General features: G+C 44.3%; 1 protein-coding gene across 2 annotated transcripts in view; it reads left to right on the forward strand.

Annotated features, from left to right (window-relative positions):
- The first annotated feature begins 276 nt into the window (after positions 1-276).
- Positions 277-23,739, forward strand: part of PTDSS1 (phosphatidylserine synthase 1) — a 35,861-nt gene continuing 12,398 nt past the window's right edge. Inside the window, exons 1-6 of one of the 2 annotated variants that reach the window (XM_040354745.1) lie at positions 277-407; positions 5,252-5,296; positions 9,825-9,949; positions 13,313-13,471; positions 16,265-16,416; positions 19,138-19,279. In XM_040354745.1, the coding sequence (XP_040210679.1) occupies positions 293-407; positions 5,252-5,296; positions 9,825-9,949; positions 13,313-13,471; positions 16,265-16,416; positions 19,138-19,279 (738 nt within the window). In that variant the 5' untranslated portion in view covers positions 277-292. The remainder of the gene's footprint in view (positions 408-5,251; positions 5,297-9,824; positions 9,950-13,312; positions 13,472-16,264; positions 16,417-19,137; positions 19,280-23,739) is intronic. The other variant, XM_040354744.1, reaches the window with a different exon arrangement.

The following is a 23,739-nucleotide window of genomic DNA, read 5'->3' on the forward strand; positions in this document are numbered from 1 at the left end:
GGGGATCAAATACTTATTTTACTTACTGAACTGCAACTCGATTTATAACATTTGTATCATTATGTTTTTTTTTTTTTCTGGATTTTTGGTTGATATTCTGTCTCTATCATTTTAAAATACCCTTATGATATAAAATTATAGACCCTTCATTTCTTTGGTAGTGGGCAAACTTAAATCTGCAGGGGATCAAATAATTGTTTCCCCCACTGTATATACCAACTAACCTATGTACTTTTTTTGGTTTGGTAGAACAAACAACATGACTACAATGCCGTATAAGTAATTTATCTACATGCTTTTCTTTCTGTGTTGTAGGGAGAACACAAGCCAAGAAGACAATATTTGGAAAGGCATCCTTTCAGTTATTTTCTTCTTTCTGATCATCAGTGTCTTAGCTTTCCCTAATGGTAAGGTATTTATTTATTCCATATGCAAGCCAGTATCTGGTTGTAGGTTGTTATGAAATGCCTATAAATCTTCAGTCAACAGAATAAAACTACAAAAACTGCAGGCAACACGTTTAAAGCTGAACTCCGGACAAATGGCTAAATACATAGATAAAGCATCTCCTATACATGTGTTTTTTTTTTTTTTTTTATTATTATTTTATTTGCCATAGGATTTTTGTCTATGTCCATCTAGGTCTGAAGCCGCGTAGACACGACCATTTTTAATGTTCTAGAAAAAACTATTTTTTTTCTCTACATGATTCTTGTCAAGCCTGCCTTGCATACACACGATTGTGAAAATAAAAATGCAACACGTACGACGACACTATAAAGGGGAACTTCCATTCAGATGGCGCCACCCTTGGGGCTGCTTTTGCTGATTTCCTGTTCGTAAAAGTTTGGTGAGAGATGATTCGCGCTTTTCAGCCTGTCACAGCGTGATAATTGTGCTATCTCCATTACAAACGCTAGTTTTACCAGTCTCATAACTTGCTTCTGAGCAAGCGTGTGTTTGTTTTTTTTCCCGTCGTTAAAGCCTACACACGACCGTTTTTTCACAACGTGAAAAACGAGAAAATTTAGAGCATGTTCTAAATTTTTAATGCCCATTTTTCACGTCGAAAAAAATGCTCTGGAGCCCACACACGATCGTTTTTAATGACCATTTAAAAAAACGGCATTTCTTTCTCGTCATGAAAAACGGTCGTGTGTACGCCGCATAAGATTTATGTATGACGCAGCACATCCAGGTGAATGTCCCAATGAACAGTTAGTGTCCTCTCTCCACCCCCAAATTTCTGACTGGACAGTAAAGTAGTTAGAGATGACTGATGAGGTCATCTTTGTGCTCATTGTGCGATCTCTTCCTATGAGTATGTTTCTTTTCAACAAATTTGCTTGCATCATACCCAAATGGCTCCCAGTCCTGTCTGTCCCTGTCCCGGTCTGACTGCTGCTTTGTTGGGAATTTAAGTCAAATTCAGGGACTAGGTCCTGGTGCAGGTCTACAATTTTGTTTCTGGTGTACTTCGAGAGCTCTTTGGTCTTCACCATAGTGGAGTTTGGAGTGTGACTGTTTGAGGTTGTGGACAGGTGTCTTTTATACTAATAACAAGTTCAAACAGTCACAAAATTGTAGACCTGCACCAGGCTGGGAAGACTGAATCTGCAATAGGCAAACAGCTTGGTGTGAAGAAATCAACTGTGGGAGCAATAATTAGAAAATGGAAGACATGCAAGACCACTGATAATCTCCCTCGATCTAGGGCTCCTCGCAAGATCTCACCCCGTGGGGTCAAAATGATCACAAGAACAGTGATCAAAAATCCCAGAACCACACGGGGGGACCTAGTGAATGACCTGCAGAGAGCTGGGACCAACGTAACAAAGGTTACCATCAGTAACACACTACGCCGCCAGGGACTCAGATCCTGCAGTGCCAGACGTGTCCCCCTGCTTAAGCCAGTACATGTCCGGGCCCGTCTGAGGTTTGCTAGAGAGCATTTGGATGATCCAGAAGAGGATTGGGAGAATGTCATATGGTCAGATGAAACCAAAGTAGAACTGTTTGGTAGAAACGCAACTCGTCGTGTTTGGAGGAGAGAGAATGCTGAGTTGCAACCAAAAAACACCATACCTACTGTGAAGCATGGGGGTGGCAACATCATGCTTTGGGGCCGTTTCTCTGCAAAGGGAACAGGACGACTGAATGGGGCCATGTATCATGAGATTTTGAGTGCAAACCTCCTCCCATCAGCAAGGGCATTTAAGATGAAAATTATCCCAAACACACCACCCGGGCAATGAAGAAGTGGCTTCGTAAGAAGCATTTCAAGGTCCTGGAGTGGCCTAGCCAGTCTCCAGATCTCAACCCCAAAGAAAACCTTTGGAGGGAGTAGAAAGTCCGTGTTGCTCAGCGACAGCCCCAAAACATCACTGCTCTAGAGGAGATCTGCATGGAGGAATGGGCCAACATACCAGCAACAGTGTGTGACAACCTTGTGAAGACTTACAGAAAACGTTTGACCTCTGTCATTGCCAACAAAGGATATATAACAAAGTATTGAGATGAACTTTTGATATTGACCAAATACTTATTTTCCACCATAATTTGCAAATAAATTCTTTCCAAATCAGACAATGTGATTGTCTGGATTTGTTTCCACATTTTGTCTCTCATAGTTGAGGTCTACCTACGATGACAATTACAGGCCTCTCATCTTTTTAAGTGGGAGAACTTGCACAATTGGTGGCTGACTAAATACTTATTTGCCTCACTGTACCCGTCCAGGGCGCCCGCAATGTCCTCGCCCGAAGCTAATCTGTCTCTCGGGTCTAGGCGCCGGCATCTTTAGTAGGGGAATTGGGAAGTGAAGCCTTGCGGTTCCACAGCCTGGTTCCTTACTGCGCATGCACGAATCACGCTGTGCGTCCTCGCTGGTCCCTGCTGTCTTTTGGGACCTGTGTGTCTCCCAGAAGACAGCAGGAGGGGGCGTAAGAGGGGCCGGATATGGTGTAGATCGCAGCAGAATCTGCAGCAATTTATTGCTGGAAGTGGGAGCAAATACCTGTATTAGACAGGCATCTGCTTTCCCCTGAAAGGTGCCAAATGTGACACGGAGGGGGGGGAAGAACTGGAAAAGCAGAAATTCAATTTTTGGGTGGAACTCTGCTTTAAGGGACAAGGAGCCTGTAGCATGTACTACCACACAAGGAGCATGCTGTTGGCAAGAGAGATCAGAGCAACAGAGAGATGCTCTTGTTTAGCCTCCCAATGAGAATATCATAAACTAATAGCTTACTAGCGTTACAAAATTTTCGTAAGACAGAATACGATTTCAAATGATGATGTAAAGTATTGTAATGTATTCTTCAAAGCATGTGCAGTCTTAGTCAGATTTTTATAGATTAATACAAAAAAAAATGAAAATCGATCGTTCTGTTCTCTTACGCGAAACATTTTCATGCTTGTCTCTTCAAATAATTTCACTTTAACTATCGTGATCAGTCTCGAAAGCTGTGTACTGACGATCAGATTATTAAAACTTTTTTATTTTTTCGTCCTTTTTTTTTTTTTTCCTCTCTCTTGTGTGTACTAGGCTTAAAGCGGGGGTTCACCCGTACATAAAACTTTTTCCCCTTAGATTGATGCTCGTTTTGTCTAGGGGAATCGGCTAGTTTGTTTTAAAATATGAGCATTACTTACCGTTTACGACATGTATCTTCTCCGCCGCTTCCGGGTATGAGCTGCGGGAATGGGCGTTCTTATTTTGATTGACAGTCTTCCGAGAGGCTTCCGACGGTCGCATCCATCGCGTCACGATTTTCCGAAAGAAGCCGAACGTCGGTGCGCAGTATAGAGCCGCACCAACGTTCGGCTTCTTTCGGCTACTAGTGACGCGATGGATGCGACCGTCGGAAGCCTCTCGGAAAACTGTCAATCAAGAAGGAACGCCCGCTCCCGAAGACCCATACCCGGAAGCGACTGAAAAGATGCATCTCAAAAACGGTAAGTACAGCTCATATTTTAAAACAACTAGCCGATTCCCCTAGACAAAACGAGCATCCATCTAAGGGGATTTTTTGAAAAAAATGTCTTATGGGTGAACTCCCGCTTTGTTACGAAACCCACAACAGTAAAATCAGTCTAATATGCAGGAAAGCATGCTTGTTATATCACTTAGTGTGGAACCTAAGGGGTTAATCCTCTGCATTGTGTAAAAAGGCGTTTTGATATTATCTTCTCGGATCCTTGCTTCTTCCACTGTCCCCAAACTATATGCTGATAGAACAGAGCCTTGGAGACACTCTGCACATGCTCTTGGTGTGTATTGCTAGAGAGGTTTATTTTTTATTTTTCCCTTTCCCCTTCGGGAGGGGGCATGTGATCAGCACTGTCCAGGCAGAGGGTCAGGGGTCATGCAGCCTCATAGGACAATCAGGGGAGAATTAAAAAAATAAGCTTTAACCAGACATTGATAGAAGTCACAAGACTGCTCTAACTGCTGATGAGAAAAGGTATTTAGCTGTTTATATTTACTAAAATTATTGCATTTCCATGTTCTATGTACTGTGGGAGACCAGATATAATGAATGCAGGTTCTGGGTTTCATTACTTTGTCTTCTACTGGGGAGGAGACCCCCAGCAGAGAAAGATCAGGTCCATCCTTTGCTGGGCTGTGCTGTGTGATAGCCGTGTAAATCATAGAATTGGCTTGACAAAAATACAAAATGGCTCACTTTTATTTTTTAATTTAGCAGTTTGCCTGGAGTTCTTCTTTTAAAGCGGTAGTAAACCCGCTGCTTTTTGTGTTTTTAGGTATGAAAAAAAAAAGCAAAAGCCATAATGAGCTAGTATGCACCGCGATGTCATCCTGCCTCAGTGTGTCTTCCGGGTATCGCCGCTCCAGCGCTGTGAGTGGCGATGTCGTCACTCCCGCGCATGCGTGAGGGAGACTTCTTTCCGGACTTCTTGCCGGCCCTTTAGCCGAGGATCCCCGCTGCGGATGCGCCGCTGCAGTCAGTGGCGCATTGCGAGGGGAATATCTCCTGAACCGTACAGGTTTAGGAGATATTCTTTATACCTACAGGTAAGGCTTATTATAGGCTTACCTGAAGGTAAAAGTGGTAGTACAAAGTTTACTAATGATTTTTTTAAGTGCCTACCGTAATGAAGAAGGGGAAATTTGATTCAAAATCTGTATATCTGATAGGTTTACCTTCCATGGATCTATATAAACTGCCAGAAATTGTCTTTTTAAATGTTTGCTTTTTTTTTTTAACTTAATGTGTTTTGTTTGTAGGTCCCTTTACAAGACCACACCCCGCAATATGGAGGATGGTGTTTGGTAAGTGAATAGTCTTGTTTTCTTATCATGTATAACAACATTGGGGATTTGTGTTTTCTTAAAGAGGAAGTTAACCCTGACGGGTTTTACTTCCTCTTTTGCCCCATGAACAGCCTGCAAATGTAAAGCATAATGGGCTAGTATGCGTCACATATTAGCCCATTATGTGACACTTGCCTTCAAAAGAATCCAGCGATGTCCCAGCTGCAGGAAGCATCCATCTTCTGTCTTCTGGGCTGTGGAGCCGTGTGACGTCACTCCTGCGCATGCGCACGAGAGCCGCAATTCACGGCCCAGGCTGGGGAAGAAACGGCACTTCGTTTTGTTTCTTTCCCGCGAATGCGCCATGGGGATTTTAGGCGGACTACAAGTGAAATATCTCCTAAACGGCGCACGTTTAGGAGATATTTCCACTACCTATAGGTAAGCCTAGAATAAGGCTTACCTATAGGTAGTAGTCCAAAAGAGTTTACAACAGCACACAGAAGTTTTTTTTACTTTCATGCATAGAATGGATGAAGGTAAAAAAACTCTCAGCCTTTATAACCACTTTATTATTCTGCAGATTCCTGTAGGACTTTTCTGACAAGTAAACATTGTATTGTAGAAGTCGATCCAAACATTCCTTTACGGAGGAATGGCATCTTCCTTCATACATGGTTTGCGGCGTCCTGAAGTGACACTCGAATCTTTGCCTTTTCATGAATATTTTAGAGATGAGGGACTCATTAATCAAGGCACGCCAAACTGTCATTGTTTGCCACTGACTCTCCAGTTCCTAGGTAACCTCCTGACGGCACATCTGAATGTTAAACATCTGATTAGATGCGGTGTGCGCACCAGAGTCTGGCTGCCTCCCCACTTCCCATATTCACCCGGAGATCTCTCATCATCCACATCATACAACCGCCCACCGTCTCTTCAGCTCTGCTGCAAATATCTTTTTTAATTTTTTTTGAGAGATACTTTATTTGCTTTTTCCCACTGTGAAAAGCGTTTTTTTTTTTTTTTTTCTTGTATACAGTGCCTTGCGAAAGTATTCGGCCCCCTTGAACTTTGCGACCTTTTGCCACATTTTAGGCTTCAAACATAAAGATATAAAACTGTAATTTTTTTTTTTTGAAGAATCAACAAGTGGGACACAATCATGAAGTGGAACGAAATTTATTGGATATTTCAAACTTTTTTTAACAAATAAAAAACTGAAAAATTGGGCGTGCAATATTATTCAGCCCCTTTACTTTCAGTGCAGCAAACTCTCTCCAGAAGTTCAGTGAGGATCTCTGAATGATCCAATGTTGACCTAAATGACTAATGATGATAAATAGAATCCACCTGTGTGTAATCAAGTCTCCGTATAAATGCACCTGCACTGTGATAGTCTCAGAGGTCCTTTTAAAGCGCAGAGAGCATCATGAAGAACAAGGAACACACCAGGCAGGTCCGAGATACTGTTGTGGAGAAGTTTAAAGCCGGATTTGGATACAAAAAGATTTCCCCAGCTTTAAACATCCCAAGGAGCACTGTGCAAGCGATAATATTGAAATGGAAGGAGTATCAGACCACTGCAAATCTACGAAGACCTGGCCGTCCCTCTAAACTTTCAGCTCATACAAGGAGAAGACTAATCAGAGATGCAGCCAAGAGGCCCATGATCACTCTAGATCAGGGATCCTCAAACTACGGCCCTCCAGCTGTTGCAGAACTACACATCCCATGAGGCATTGTAAAACTCTGACATTCACAGACATGACTAGGCATGATGGGAATTGTAGTTCCTGAACAACTGGAGGGCCATAGTTTGAAGACCCATGCTCTAGATCAGACCTGGGCAAACTACGGCCCGGCGGACCTTTTAATCCGGCCCACCCCCGCCGCCGAAATCGCCGCCGCTGCCACGTTAATCACCGCGGCGGGGAACATTAGACAGCGTTCGTTTGAACAGCTGTTCTCCCCGCCGCGCATAGACACTCCCCCTTGGACGGATCTGTCCAATCGCGAGCAAGGGGTAGTCCCCAGCCTCTGTCCCCCTCCTGTGTCATGTCCCCAGCCTCTGTCCCCCTCCTGTGTCATGTCCCCAGCCTCTGTCCCCCTCCTGTGTCATGTCCCCAGCCTCTGTCCCCCTCCTGTGTCATGTCCCCAGCCTCTGTCCCCCTCCTGTGTCATGTCCCCAGCCTCTGTCCCCCTCCTGTGTCATGTCCCCAGCCTCTGTCCCCCTCCTGTGTCATGTCCCCAGCCTCTGTCCCCCTCCTGTGTCATGTCCCCAGCCTCTGTCCCCCTCCTGTGTCATGTCCCCAGCCTCTGTCCCCCTCCTGTGTCATGTCCCCAGCCTCTGTCCCCCTCCTGTGTCATGTCCCCAGCCTCTGTCCCCCTCCTGTGCCATGTCCCCAGCCTCTGTCCCCCTCCTGTGCCATGTCCCCAGCCTCTGTCCCCCTCCTGTGCCATGTCCCCAGCCTCTGTCCCCCTCCTGTGCCATGTCCCCAGCCTCTGTCCCCCTCCTGTGCCATGTCCCTAGCCTCTGTCCCCCTCCTGTGCCATGTCTATAACAAGTACTCGTACCAGTTTTCCAACAATGATATTTACTGCTTTTTATAAAGAAATACAATTGAGTTTAGCCTTTTGGCCCGGCCCTCCAAAATATTTTTAGTTTCTCATGTGGCCCCATCGAAAAAATAATTGCCCACCCCTGCTCTAGATGAACTGCAGAGATCTACAGCTGAGGTGGGAGACTCTGTCCATAGGACAACAATCAGTCCCTGTATACTGCACAAAACTGGCCTTTATGGAAGAGTGGCAAGAAGAAAGACATTTCTTAAAGATATCCATAAAAAGTGTCGTTTAAAGTTTGCCACAAGCCACCTGGGAGACACACCAAACATGTGGAAGAAGGTGCTCTGGTCAGATAAAACCAAAATCGAACTTTTTGGCAACAATGCAAAACGTTATGTTTGGCGTAAAAGCAACACGGCTCATCACCCTGAACACACCATCCCCACTGTCAAACATGGTGGTGGTGGCATCATCATGGTTTGGGCCTGCTTTTCTTCAGCAGGGACAGGGAAGATGGTTAAATTGATGGGAAGATGGATGGAGCCAAATACAGGACCATTCTGGAAGAAAACCTGATGGAGTCTGCAAAAGACCCGAGACTGGGACAGAGATTTGTCTTCCAACAAGACAATGATCCAAAACATAAAGCAAAATCTACAATGGAATGGTTCACAAATAAACATATCCAGGTGTTAGAATGGCCAAGTCAAAGTCCAGACCTGAATCCAATCGAGAATCTGTGGAAAGAGCTCAAGCTGTTTTGCAAGGAGGAATGGGCAAAAATTTCAGTCTCTCGATGTGCAAAACTGATAGAGACATACCCCAAGCGACTTACAGCTGTAATCGCAGCAAAAGGTGGCGCTACAAAGTATTAACTTAAGGGGGCTGAATAATTTTTCACGCCCAATTTTTCTGTTTTTTTATTTGTTAAAAAAGTTTGAAATATCCAATACATTTCGTTCCACTTCATGATTGTGTCCCACTTGTTGTTGTTTCTTCAAAAAAAATTACAGTTTTATATCTTTATGTTTGAAGCCTGAAATATGGCAAAAGGTCGTAAAGTTCAAGGGGTCCGAATACTTTCGCAAGGCACTGTAAATATTTATTTCCTTATGGACTTTTCCAGATTTTGTTTTGTTTCAATGGATTTAAAGCGTTCCGCTGATTTATTTTTATTTTTTTTAAAAGCCAGCAGCTACAAATACGGCAGCTGCTGACTTTTAAAAATATGGACACTTGCCTGTCCAGGGTGCCCTAAAAACCGCAGAGGTGATCAAATACCACCAAAAGAAAGCTCTATGTGGGGGAAAAAAAGGACGCCAATTTTGTTTGGGAGCCACGTCGCACGACCGCGCAATTGTCAGTTAAAGCGACGCAGTACCGAATCGCAAAAAGTCCTCTGGTCTTTGACCAGCAATATGGTCCGGGGGTTAAGTGGTTAAATGTCCTTATTTCTTCTGAGAAATCCTCACTTCCTGTTCTTCTGTCTGTAACTCCACACAGTAATGCAACACTTTCTCCCTGGTGTGGAGAAAGCCTCTTGAGGGGGTGAGCAGGAGGGTCGGGACACTCTCTACTTTGCAGATAGAGAAAGGAGCTGTGTGTTAGTGGGCATCCTGACACTCCTGCTCGCCCCCTCAAGAGGCTTTCTCCACACCAGAGAGAAAGCCTCGCATTACTGTGTGGAGTTACAGACAGAAGAACCGGAAGTGAGGATTTCTCAGAAGAAATAAGGACATTTTAAAGCAAAATGGAAGGATGAGGTAAGTGAAGGAGGACGGCACTAAGGTAAAGGAAGCTATTTAGGGAAAAAATTTACCTTTACAACTCCTTTAATGTCGTGTTATCTAAATGGTTGTCCTGTAATAGTGGAATAGTGGCACTCAATTTTAATTCTAACAAAGTTTTTTTTTTTTTTTTTTTTTTAACTCTTCTGCATTGCACACAATAATTGTCATGTTTACTATTTGTCTTCCAGGCCTCAGCGTCCTCTATTTCCTGTTTTTGGTATTTTTGCTCTTCCTGAGCCACGATCAGGTTAAAGCTGTCATGTATTGGCTGGACCCAAATCTTCGCTATGCGACAAGGGATTCCGACATCATGGTAATTACATTTACCCTTTCTTATTTTACACCTTTAAAAAGACAAAAGGAAAATGTCATTTCAGTGAGGGGGGAGCTTCTGGGGAGACATGTTTTTGTATTTGTTGCTCTTTAAAGGATAAATTCACCTTTAGTATCATGTTACACCCATATTGGTATTGATGTTGATACCTAGTATTTGTACGAGTGCTCGTTCAAATGCTCCCGATACCCAAAACTGATACCTTTTTTTTTTTGTGCTGCAATTTAAGCCAAAAGAAAATGAATGGGCTCAAATCGCTCTAAAAAGAATCGCATGCAATTTGAACAGCAATCTGTGAGATTTCTGTCCGAATCGCATGCAATTTCCCCCACCTCTCCTGTCTGTGTAAAGTCTGTATAGAAAGGCAAGTGCCATCTAATGCAGCAATGGGTAGTTTATTAACTACCGCCCGCCGTATTAATCACAATCAATGTTCAATCACAATATCCAATCACATATAAATACGGAAGTGCCGTTTATCGCCTCACAGTGACAGAGTGAAGCGAGGAAAGCCGATCAGCGGCATCTCCTCGCAGGGGAGACTGTGCAGATAACCAGGGCACTGATTATCAGTTCAGCCCCAGCAGTGCCCATAAGTGACACCAATCAGTGCTGCCCTTCAGTGCCCATCAGTGTGACGTATTGGTGCCTCCTCATCAGTGCCACCTAATTGGTGCCCATCAGTGCAGCCTCATCGGCGCACATCAGTGAAGGAGAAAAATGTACCTATTTACCAAATTTTCGGACAGAAACTACAATTCTTCTTTTTTTTTATTTTTTTTTTCATTTTCGGTATTTTTTAGCAAAAATAAATAAACCCAGTGGTGATTAAATACCACCCAAAGAAAGCTCTATTTGTCAGGAAAAAAAAAATGATGGAAAATTGTTATTTGGGTACAACATTGCATGACCGTAATTGTCATTCAAAAGCCTCGTACACGCGATCAGATTTTCCGACGGGAAGTTCCAACCGTTTTCACGCTCCATCGGACAATTGTCAGATTTTCTGCGGACAAATGTTAGATGGCATGCTTTAAAAATTTTCGCCAACAAAGGTCTGTTGTCGGATTTTCTGAGCGTGTGTACAAAAGTCCAAACACGTATGCTCGGAATCTATGCTCACCAAACACAACATTGGCCCAAAGAGTGATGCTAAAGATCTGTTCAGATCTCCGCTCTCCTCTATGATGAGATCGGGTGTCAGCGGATATTCATCCGCTGACACCCGCAATCACATAGGGATCAATGTATGTCCCTTTTTCATCCGTATACCTTCGTGCCATTGCTTCAGTTAGTGTGCCGTTACTGTTGTCTCATGCGCGGGAGTGATGTCATTGTGGCTCCGGCCAATCAAAGCCAATCTGCGATACCTGGAAGTAACTCCAGGAGCAATGTCGCTGGCCGAAGTGGTTTACCGCTGAGGGGGCTTTGATATAAGGTAAGTTGGTCATAATGAGCTAGTATGCGATGCATCCTATGCATTAAGGTGAAAAAACACCTTGTTCTGTCCTTTTACTTACCTGAGCCCCAAATTTCAGTGGGTGCGATCCCGCATCGCTGTCTCTCAGGTCTTCTCGGCTCTTCATTGGATAGATTGATAGCAGCGCAGCCATTGGCTCCCACTGCTGTCAATCGAATCCAATGACCCGAGGGTGGGTGGGCCCGAGTCATGCACTCGGCAAGTATGCACCCCCTCCGGAGAGAGCTTCCCAGAGGGGGGGTTATCTAATGTGGGGAGAGAGCCGCTGTGGGACCCCAGAAGAGGACGTTCAGGGCCACTCTGTGCAAAATGAACTGCACTGTGGAGGTAAGTATAACATGATTTTTTTTTTTTTTTAAGTGAACCTTTAGTATCACTTTAAGAACAAACCTTTACCTGGCACGTTGAAAACCATTGCTCTGTGGGATACGCTATGTAAAGAATGTACCTTATGTACACTGGAAAAAACTCTGTGACAAAACAGAATACCAGTGTGATTAAGCTATTAAAGCGGTTCTCCACCCTAAAGTGGAGTCCCGCTGATCGGAACCCTCCCCCCCTCCGGTGTCACATTTGACACCTTTCAGGGGGGAGGGGGGTGCAGATACCTGTCTAAAGACAGGTATTTGCACCCACTTCCGGCCAGACGCTACGGGCAAAAGACGGGCATTCCGTCACATCCCGTCTGTCGCCCGTTGTGTGCTGGGAACACTCGGCTCCCAGCACACAGCGGGAGCCAATCGGCTGGCGCGGCGCGACTCGCGCATGCGCCGTAGGGAACTGGGCAGTGAAGCCACAGCGCTTCACTTCCTGGTTCCCTGAGCGTGGATGGCGGGGGGAGCAGCAGAGAGACGAGCGATCGCTCGTGCTCTGCTGCGATTGGCGCTGGACTCCAGGACAGGTAAGTGTCCTAATATTAAAAGTCAGCAGCTGCAGTATTTGTAGCTGCTGGCTTTCCGCTTTAAGGAAACGGTCATTCCTTGGCTCAAGTGCCTCATAGCAATTCAAAAGCAATGACTCTTCAAAATAATTTCCTAATGCTGAGGAACTATTATGGAGCACATGAGTCAAAAGAATAGCAATTTCCATTAGGGTCTGGTCACACAGTTTTTTGGTTTAAAGTGATTGTAAACTCTTCTTTGGTATTTTTATAGAAAAAAAAAATGTTAAAATTTCCTCCTCTGTGCAGTGGATTTACACAGAGCAGCCTGGATCCTCCTCTTCTCGGGGTCCCTATTCTGTGATCCTGTCCCCTCCTTCCTGTTCAGTGCCCCCACAGCAAGCAGCTTGCTACAGGGGGCGCCCAAGCTGAGTCACAGTTCAGACACGGAGCCCCGGGATCTCCCCGGATCATCTAGCTGAATTTTACAGAACTGGGAGCAAATGGCGCTGCTGCTATGTCTCAGCAAATCGGGAAAGAATCTCGGATGGCTTGGATGCTTGTGGACATGGCTGGACAGAGAGGGACCTTGGGTAAGTATTACTTGGGGGTGAGGGGGGCTGCTGCACACAGAAGGTTTTTTATCTTAATGCATAGAATGTATTGGGATAAAAAAACTTTCTGCCTTTACAACCCCTTTAAGTTCACATAGTGATGCTTCAATGGCCTTTCATATGAGAAGTGGCCTGGATGCAGACATTTCTTCACTTCTCATACAATCCTTCATCCACAGGGTTAGAATTATAACTCTGGAATTGCAGAAAGGTATCAGGAATCCAAAGGCAGTTTGATGGAATCGTTTTCTGATCCATAATCTATAGAATGTGGAATATTTTCACGTTTCAGTTGTTTACAATTTTTTTTTTTTTTTTATTATTAAAATATGCATTCGGTTTCATTGTTTTTATGCTCTTTCTTGCAGGAATATGCCGTGAATTGCCACGTAATCACCTGGGAACGGATACTTAGTCATTTTGACATATTTGCTTTCGGTCATTTCTGGGGCTGGGCCATGAAGGCTTTGCTAATCCGCAGCTATGGCCTGTGCTGGACAATTAGTATCACTTGGGAGCTGACTGAGGTACATGTCTGCATGGATTCATTCTTGATGTGTCATCATATACAACTGTATCATTTTCCAACGGAAAAAAAACACAGAAAACAGCATTCCAGTCAATTTACAATTTGACTTTGTAATGCGTTTTGGTAAAATGTCATCGAGTGTGCTGCAAGCTAGAGGAAACATTTCCCGGACCCCTTCTCACCAATGTAGGGGGGGGGGGGGGCAGTACAAATTCAATACAGAAGGTAGGGGGGGGCCTGCTTGTTGAGCTTACAATCTAAAGAGAGGGACAGGTGGTACAAAAAGTAATAGCTCTGGGGGGTGATCTGATGGAGGGGACTAAAGTACAGTTCTTAGGTGGAGGTGGGGTAGGCTTACCTGAATAAGTGAGTTTTCAGTCATCTCCTAAAGGCAGACTGGGTAGGGGCTGGCTGGACATACTGGGGCAGGGAGTGCCAGAGGTTGGAAGAGACTCTGGAGAAGTCCTGGAGGCGAGCATGGGAGCTAGAGAGCAGGCTGTCTTGGGAGGACGATTTGGGCGATATCTGCAGATGAGGTTGGCGATGTTGTGAATGGCCTTGTATTTAGAATTGTATACAGTGGGGTAGAGGAAGCCAGTGAAGGGATTGGTAGAGAGGGGCAGCAGTCGTGGATTGGTTAGTAAGGTGTATTAGTCTAGCAACAGAATTCATAATAGACTGAAGGGGGGGGGGGGGATAGCCTGTGTCAGGGTAGGCAAGAGTTTCAGTAGTCGAGGTGGAAAATAACCAAGGAGTAAATAAGTAAATAAGACCGTTTTCATCAGACAAACTGATTGTGCGTACGCAGCATTAGTGTGTTTGTCAGGTGGGGTGATGGGTAGGTTTGAGACTGTAATAATTTTATACACTGACAGGTCATAGGATGCTTTAAAGGTAAAGAGGAAATGGAGCTCTGCAAATGTGATGAGCTTTGACACAAGCAGGTCACAGGATAACAATCGGGTTGTGAGGTTAAGGATTATTTATTCTGGCTGATCACAAGGTGAGGGGAAGCAGAGGGACTGATCATTGTGAGAGTGATGGATATTTCCTCTGGCTGGTCACAGGGTGAGAGTTGGCAAAGGAACTCCGCTATGTGGATGTTGACTTTTTATTCTGACAGGTCACTTTCATAGTCCTGTTGAACCGCTGGACAAAATATATAACTGAAAAACCTTCATACACAGCAACAGAAGACTGTAAGGCCCCTTTCACATGGGCTGGATCTGTGCAGGCGGATGACCGATCCATGTCCACTCCACTAATGCAAACACGGCACAGCCCACTCTGCTGTATGGGCATTCACATGTAAACAGACCGGTTTATATTTTACACCAGACTGCCCTCTGGTCCAGCCAGACGATCGAAAAAGAATCCCTTTCTGTTTGTTTTTGCTGGGTCGGACTAGAGGTTGGCGGGTTTAAATGAGCGCAAGTCTGTTTACATCTTCTGCTGGAATGGAGAGTCCGCCTGAAAAATAGACAGGGGTCCCCAATCGGACCACTGGTGTGAAAGGGGCCTTTGACGTACACATAGCTAAGAACATAAGGGCGGCTTCACAGACAATGGGCTAGATTCATATAGCCCGCCGTAAGTTTGTGCAGGCGTAGCGTATCTCAGATACGCTACGCCGCCGTAACTTAGTGAGGCTGGGGCTGGATTCACAAAGAACCTGCGCCCTAAGTTACGGCGGCGTATCGTAGATCTGCCGGCATAAGCACGCCGAATTAAAATTCTGAAGAGGTGGGCGTGTTTTATGTAAATAAAACATGACCCCACGTAAATGACGTCTCTAACGAACGACGCATGCGCCGTCCGTGAACGTATCCCAGTGCGCATGCTCCTAATCACGTCGTAAATAGTCAATGCTTTCGACGTGAACGTAATTTACGCAAAGCCCTATTCGCGAACGACTTACGCAAACGACTCAAAATTCGACGCTGTCCCGACGTCCATACTTGACATTGGCTATGCCTCATATAGCAGGAGTAACGTTACGCCGGAAAAAGCCTTACGCAAACAACGTAAAAAATCCGCCGGGCGCATGTACGTTTCTGAATCGGCGTATCCAGCTCATTTACATATTCTACGCTGAAATCGACAAAAGCGACACCTAGCGGCCAGCGTAAATATGCAACTAAGATACGACGGCGTAAGAGACTTATGCCAGTCGGATCTTTGCCTAATTTCGGCGTATCTTGCTTTCTGAATACAGAAAGAAGATACGCCGGCGCAGCTTTGAATTTACGCGGCATATCAATAGATACGCCGGCGTAAATTCTTGCTGAATCTAGCCCATTGTGTTTTACATCATTATGTCATCTGAGACAACATCTAACCCCTGAAATAGATGAATGGAGTCTGGGCAAAGGTAGTTCCGGCTTTTTATGGGTTGTGCTGTAATCTTTTTGACAGATAATAAATACCGGTAAGTGATATACTTTTCTGCATGCATATATGGATCATGAAAACGTATATCTGATGATGGGTCCAGTTTCCTGGTGCAAATTGTTTGTCTTCTTATTACTAATTTGGTTGTTGGACCCTGACCATCTGAGGTAGGACTGTGGAAGTACCACCTTCTGTCATTTGCTGCTGGTTGACCTGAAGAGACTTTGTGGGGAGGACATCTGCTTCCCTCTACAGTTACAATGTACACAGCAGCAGGAGATGGCTAACTGGCCAACCAAGATATGTTCATCTATTATGTGGATCTGAAGCTGTTTTTCTTCTTCTTTTTTTTTTTTTTTTGTTTTCATTAATCCATTTTACGATTTCATCTTCCTCTCAGCTGTTTTTTATGCATCTTCTTCCTAACTTTGCTGAGTGCTGGTGGGACCAGGTCATTCTGGACATCCTTCTGTGCAACGGAGGTGGCATCCTCCTCGGCATGGTGGTCTGTCGCTTCCTGGAGATGAGGAGTTACCACTGGGCAAGCTTCAAGTAGGTCTTCTAATGCTTTAATGGCTTTTATTATTATCCATATTTTATACCCTTTTGGAGTCCCAGCGGTTTACAGTGCAGAGATGTACAGTGTACTAGGAGATTTTGCTATAATGGTCTTTTTGACATAACTGGTTAGAAAGCCAGTACAGTAGCTGGGGAAAAAATGTAAATCCAGCTCAGAAAATCAGTCTGTGGAATTACCAAGCACAAAGGGCTGCATTTTGCAGCTGATCAGCAAGTTCTTGAGCAGTGTGCCACCTTCCAGGTCCTCAGTTTCATGCGTTTCCTCCTGTCAGACAGGATAGCATTATTTGTTTTTTTTAATCCTATTATGCTGTCATGATAGGTGGCAGGGGCCTCCTGGATGCAGCATTCTCTTAACGGTAGCATGGTTCCTGGGGAGGACCCAGCATCCAGGTCCTGGTCCTGGACAGGTATTGTCTGGGTTGTGAGGGACTCCATCTCCCTTTATTTTGTAGAACTAGTAACCCCTCTAGGGGGAGGGTACTTAATACCTATGCTGGTGATGGAGGCTGGGGGGCCATCTCTCTCATGGGGACACTGCCCTGTAAGCAGGGCTTCGGTGAAAGCTGCCTTGGCTGGCGGTCCATGCATTGTGGCTGCCAGAAGTTTTTGTCACCACTTCTGGCTCTGCTGGAGGCAAGGATTTTTCATAGAGTGGCCCTGATTCTCCTGGGGTGCCCCGGCGGCACTCCTCCTCTTCATCGGGTGCCCCCCGGAGAGCCGCTTTCCCTGGGGGCACCTGTACAAATGCGCTACCAAATGCCACTGCTGTGTCCATTGACAAACAGCGCAATTCGGCACCGCCTCTTTTCATGTCAATGGATTTGAATGACAGCAGCGGGAGCCAATGGCTCCTGCTGCTATATATCCGAGGATAGAGACAGCGGCTGGAGTCGCTGGGCTCATGCACATCGCTGGATGGAATGAGGCTCATTTGAGAAAATGGGGGGGCTCTGGGGGCAGCTGCAACACAGGTTTTTCGCCTTAATGCATAAAATGTATTGGGGTGAAAAACCTAGAGACTTAACAACCCCTTAAATCTTTGGGTGGGCAGATGGAAATGGATGCATGTCTGTTTATGTTCAGTTACTTCCCAAGTCTGTTGGGGGAATAAGGGAGGATTTTTAGGTTTTTGAAACCTAACCATAACGAAGTTGGAGGTACATCTGTGAATAGATAAACATGGATCTGCTAAGCCCAGTGAGGAAAAATCGGAACAAAAGTGACATCTATTGGGCTCAGATTCGGTAGTAGATCTGTTCCTGGTTTCCCTGCTAATTGGAATGAACACTGTCATTAGTGTAAAAGGGCCCTAAATGGACATTGCTTTCACTTTGGAGAGGTGTCCTCCCACTTTCTGTTGTAGCTGCTCAACAGGGAGCAAAGAGAAATTCACCCAATTAAATGGTGTTTCATCAGAATTTGTAACCAAAGTTACGTTCCGTCGCTGCTGCCATCTTGCTACTCCTCGCACTCGCCCACAGTAAGGATAGAGTGGGAAGGGGCCAAGTGGACATCTTGTTACACCCATCATAGTTTTGCACTTATTTTTAACAGTAAACTGAGGTTATATAGTGAAATACAGTACTTGGAACTCCATCTGACTGTTTTAGATGTTGAATTTTGAAAGCAGCAGCAAGCCTGGTGATCTCACAGGTTTGCTAATCTGACAGAACACTGCTGCTTTTAAAAGTTAAGTACTGTATTTTACTATATAACTTCAGTTTACTATTAAAAATAAGTGTAAAATGCAAAACTCAGGTGGGTGTAACAAGGTGTCAGCTTGCCTCCTTCTCGGTGTATCCATACTGTGGAGGATGACGGCGACGAAACATCACTTCCGTTACCAATTCTGTTGGGTCGCCTAATCTGACGTAACAATAGCAAAAAAACTTGGAGGCGTTTTTAACCATTCCTTTTCTATCAAACATTTTTTAACAGAACCTTTTGGTTTTAGATAAAAACATTTTAAAAGTTGATTTTTTTTTTTTTTTTTCTTTTTACAATCTGTGTCATAAGACTTGTACAGGAGACCCTTGTTCTGCGTGCCCTAGGTGCTTCTGTTTATCTATAAAGCCTTGATATCAGCACCCTTCTGATTCAGACAGTGAATGAGTGATGCATTATCAGATGATGCACATGCTATTTGAGCACACTTGGCATTTTGGGGGGCACTTGCAGTTCTTTCACCTCATTGCATGCCTTTTAAGCTGGGTGTAAGGCTCGGTTCACATATGTGAATTGGTTGCATCTTTAACCGCATCCAATTCGCATAACATGGGAATTGCACTGGCTTTCAATGGAGCCGCTTCACACATATGCGGGGTGGCTGCAGTTTTACAAAGGGTACTGTTCATTTTTCGGTCCGGTTTAGGTGCGATTTCAGGTAAAAATTCACACTTGAATCGGCGAACAGAACCGCATTAGACTGATGCACTGAAACCGTGGCTGCATATGTGTGAACCCAACCTAAGAGAGCATGCAATAGGCAGCCCCTTCTGACTTCCAACTTCCACGTATACTGTATCCTAACCAGTTTATCCCAGATTATGGTCAGTAAACCTTTCTTCTCTGGTCCTGTAGGTGGCAGTATGGTTGATGGAGTTCTTTTTTTCTTTCTTGACTTTGTTTTATATAAAAAATTTGGTATTTTTGTCGACTTTTCTCTAAAGTTATTTTTTAACCATTGTACAGAGACATTCACACAACTACAGGAAAAATCAAGAGAGCAGTGCTGCAGTTCACTCCAGCAAGCTGGATATATGTGCGATGGTTTGACCCTAAATCTTCTTTTCAGAGAGTGGCTGGGGTATATCTCTTTATGATCATTTGGCAGGTAAGTTGTACACCAGGATTTATGTTGCTGCAAACCTAAACACATCCATATGTTCCTTTTCTACATCCATAGTTGAGATGTTTTTATTTTGTGTTGACCATGCTAGGATATTTCACCCATAGTGGAATAGGTAAGGTTGCTTCCCTCTACTCTGTACCATATTTTCTGCAGATTATCAGTAAGATGTTGCCCTCCAATTTTGACAATTTGTATTAGTCTTACAAGGAAGAATGATCCTACAGGCTTTTCTGAACCATATGAATTAGATGGTTATACTAAATCTGTGCAGTATACATTTTATAGTCCTAAGTAAGGACATTGCTCCATACAGTTCACCCGGAAAGTATTCACAGCGCTTCATTTTTTCCACATTTTGTTATGCTACAGCCTTATTTCAAAATGGATTCAATTCATTATTTTTCTCAAAACTCTACAAACAATTCCCCTATAATGACAACGTAACAAAAAAGTTTATTTTAATTTTTTTACAGATTTATTTTGAAATAAAAAAAATAAATAACAATAATTACATGTACGCAAGTATACACGGCCTTTGCCGGCACTCAAAATTGAGCTCAGGTGCATCCTGTTTCCACTGATGATCCTTGAGATGTTTCTACAACTTGATTGGAGTCCACCTGTGGTAAATTCAGTTGATTGGACATGATTTGGAAAGACACACACCTGTCTGTATAAGGTCACAAAGTTAACCACTTAAGCCCCGGACCATTATGCAGCTAAATGCCCAGGCCAGGTTTTGCGATTCGGCACTGCGTCGCTTTAACAGACAATTGCGCGGTCGTGCGACGTGGCTCCCAAACAAAATTGGCGTCCTTTTTTCCCCACAAATAGAGCTTTCTTTTGGTGGTATTTGATCACCTCTGCGGTTTTAATTGTTTGCGCTATAAACAAAAATAGAGCGACAATTTTGAAAAAATTGCAATATTTTTTACTTTTTGCTATAATAAATATCCCCCAAAAACATATATAACATATTTATTTTTCCTCAGTTTAGGCCGATACGTATTCTTCTACCTATTTTTGAAAAATTGCAATACGCATTTATCGATTGGTTTGCGCAAAATTTATAGCGTTTACAAAATAGGGGATAGTTTTATTTTTATTATTTTTTTTTACTACTAATGGCGGCGATCAGCGATTTTTTTTGTGACTGCGACATTATGGCGGACACTTCGGACAATTTTGACACATTTTTGGGACCATTGTCATTTTCACAGCAAAAAATGCATTTAAATTGCATTGTTTATTGTGAAAATGACAGTTGCAGTTTGGGAGTTAACCACAGGGGGTGCTGTAGGAGTTAGGGTTCACCTAGTGTGTGTTTACAACTGTAGGGGGGTGTGGCTGTAGACTGACGCCATCGATCGACTCTCCCTAATAAAAGGGATGACTCGATCGATGCAGCCGCCACAGTGAAGCACGGGGAAGCCGTGTTTACATACGGCTCTCCCCGTTCTTCAGCTCCGGGGAGCGATCGCGACGGGGCGGCTATTAACAAATAGCCGCGCCGTCGTCCCGGATCGCTCCCCGCGGGTTAGCGCCCGCCGCATTTACCGGGGGGGGGGGGTCCCGATCGGACCCCCGACCCGCGGCAAGGAGGGGACGTACCTGTACGCCCATCTGCCTGTACTAGCCATTCTGTGGACGTATATGTACATGCGGTGGGCGTTAACCGGTTAACAGTACATGTTGGAGCACAAACCAAGCCATGAAGTCCAAGGAATTGTCTGTAGACATCCGAGACAGGATTGTATGGAGGCACAGATATGGGGAAGGGTATAAAAAAATTCTGCAGCATTAAAGGTCCCAATGAGCACAGTGGCCTCCATCTGTAAATGGTAGAAGTTTGGAACAATAAGGACTCTTCTTAGAGTGTGCCATCCGACTGGGCAATCGGGTTAGAGGGCCTATGTCAGGGAGGTGACTAAGAACCTCGGTGGTCACGCTGACAGAGCTCCAGCGTTTCTCTGTAAAGAGGAGAACCTTCCAGATGAACAACCATCTCTGCAGCACTCCACCAACAGAACAACGTCCCATGCACACAGCCAAGATAACAAAGGAGTGGCTATGGGACAACTCTGTGAATGGCCCAGCCAGAGCCCAGACCTGAACCCAATTGAACATCTCTGGAGAGATCTGAAAATGACTCTGCACTGAGGTTTCTCATCCAACCTGATGGAGCTTGAGAGGTCCTGCAAAGAAGAATGAGAGAAACTGCCCAAAAATAGGTTTGCCAAGCTTGTAGCATCATACTCAAAAAAGACTTTAGACTGTAATTGGTGCCAAAGGTGCTTCAACAAAGTATTGAGCATAGGCTGTGAACACGTATGTACATTTTTTTTATTTTTTTATTTTTTGTTTTATAAATTTGCAAAGATTTCAAACAAACCTCTTTCACGTTGTTGTAGGGTATTGTTTGTACATTTTTTAGGAAAATAGGATATTTAATCCATTTTGGAATAAGGCTGTATCATAACAAAATGTGGAAAAGGTGAAGCGCTGTGAATACTTTCCAGATGCAGTGTATAATTGAATTCAGGCACACAAAGCCACTTCCACAAAGACATTGTTTGATGAGTGTAGTGTGGAGGAACTCAAGTGGTCCTGACTTCAATCTTTTTCGAGCATCTTTGGCATTAATTGTAATGCTGACTGCAATCCAAGTCTTTTTTTCCAGCATCAGCACCTGACCTTACAAATGAACCTTTGACTGAATGGGCACAAATTTCCATAGACTCACTCAAAAATCGATGGAAGTTGACAATGTTGCTTGGCCTTAATCTAAAAAGAAAAGGAACAGAGGGCGCACCAGCCTAGCGTATTACCCTTCTTTAAAAGATGTATAAAACATACTCACAAACAAATGTGACAATCAAGCAAAAAGTATAAAGTCCACCAGTCCACTTTATACTTTTTGCTTGATTGTCACATTTGTTTGTGAGTGTGTTTTTCTACTATCTTTTAAATTATAAAATGTTGCAAGGGTGATACGCTTGGCAGGTGCGCCCTATGTTCCTTTTTCTTTCTAGATTTCCACTTGGGTTCCCCGACCTGTTGGGAGTGGCAGCACAGCCAACCTGGTGGCCAGACCAGCACAACATACTTTAAAGCGTAGGAGCATTTGTTGTTCTATGCTTGCTTGGCCTTGGCACCAGTGGCCAGTAATGAGGCCATATGAACGCCTTGCGCAGTAATACTGCTAGTTGTTCTGTAAAATAAGACCTGTTTACAAACCCAATCAATGAAAAATCGTATACAATTTGACATGCTTGTACTTTGATGTCAATCTTTTTTTAAACTTCTGCTTTTATTAAAGGCTGTCAATTGATTGTACCATGAAAGTCCTTGTTAAAGAACTTCCCTATAGTAGGGTGACAATTGTGCTCTGCATCGTTACCCTGTCTTGTCAGTGCCTGGTTTAGAATACAAACAGCCATGTCAACACACATTAGAAAGACATTTATCCACTGTCCAGAGCAATGAATTAAATGAACACTTTTAAATCAGAACTCTTGGGATATTGATCTGGTCAGTTAAGTAGCAGAGGGGGAGGGGTGTATACAGAAGGGGTTGTTAATTTCAATTAACAGCAAAGCAGATGAAACTGATTAACAGGTGCACTAGATGGGCAACAATGAGACGACCTCCAAAACCGGAATGGTTTTTCAGGTGGAGGTGTCTTGACATTTTTTTTTTCCCTACTCATCTATTTTGACTGTTTTTCACTAGTTTTGCATTTGGCTAGGGTCAGTGTCACTACTGGTAGCACGAGGCGATACTTGGACCCTATTAAGGTTGCACAGGCAGTCCAACTCCTTCAGGATGGCACATCAATACGTGTCATTGCCAGGTTTGCCATGTCTCCCAGTACAGTCTCAAGAACATGGAGGAGATTCCAGGAGACAGGTAGTTACTCTAGGAGAGCTGGAAAGAGCCGTAGAAGGTCCTTAACCCATCAGCAGGACCAGTATCTGCTCCTTTGCGCAAGGAGGAACAGGATGAGCTCTGCCAGAGCCCTACAAAATGACCTGAAGCAGGCCACTGGCGTGAATATCTCTGACCAAACAATCAGAAACCGACTTCATGAGGGTGGCCTGAGGGCCCGACGTCCTCCAGTGGGCTCTGTGCTCACTGCCGGACACTGTGGAGCTCGATTGGCATTTTCCATTGAACACCAGATTTGGCAGGTCCGCCACTGGTGCCCCATGCTTTTCACAGATGAGAGCAGACTCACCCTGAGCATATGTGAAAGGGTCTGGGCAAGTGGCGGAGAACTTTATGCTGCCTGTAACATCGTTCAGCATGACCGGTTTGGTGGTGGGTCAGTGATGGTCTGGGGAGGCATATCCATGGAAGGACACACAGACCTCTACAGCCTACACAATGGCACCCTGACTGCCATTAGGTATCGGGATGAAATCTTTGGACCCATTGCCAGA

Source organism: Rana temporaria, chromosome 5, assembly GCF_905171775.1.
Source record: "Rana temporaria chromosome 5, aRanTem1.1, whole genome shotgun sequence".
Classification (NCBI taxonomy): Eukaryota; Metazoa; Chordata; class Amphibia; order Anura; family Ranidae; genus Rana; species Rana temporaria.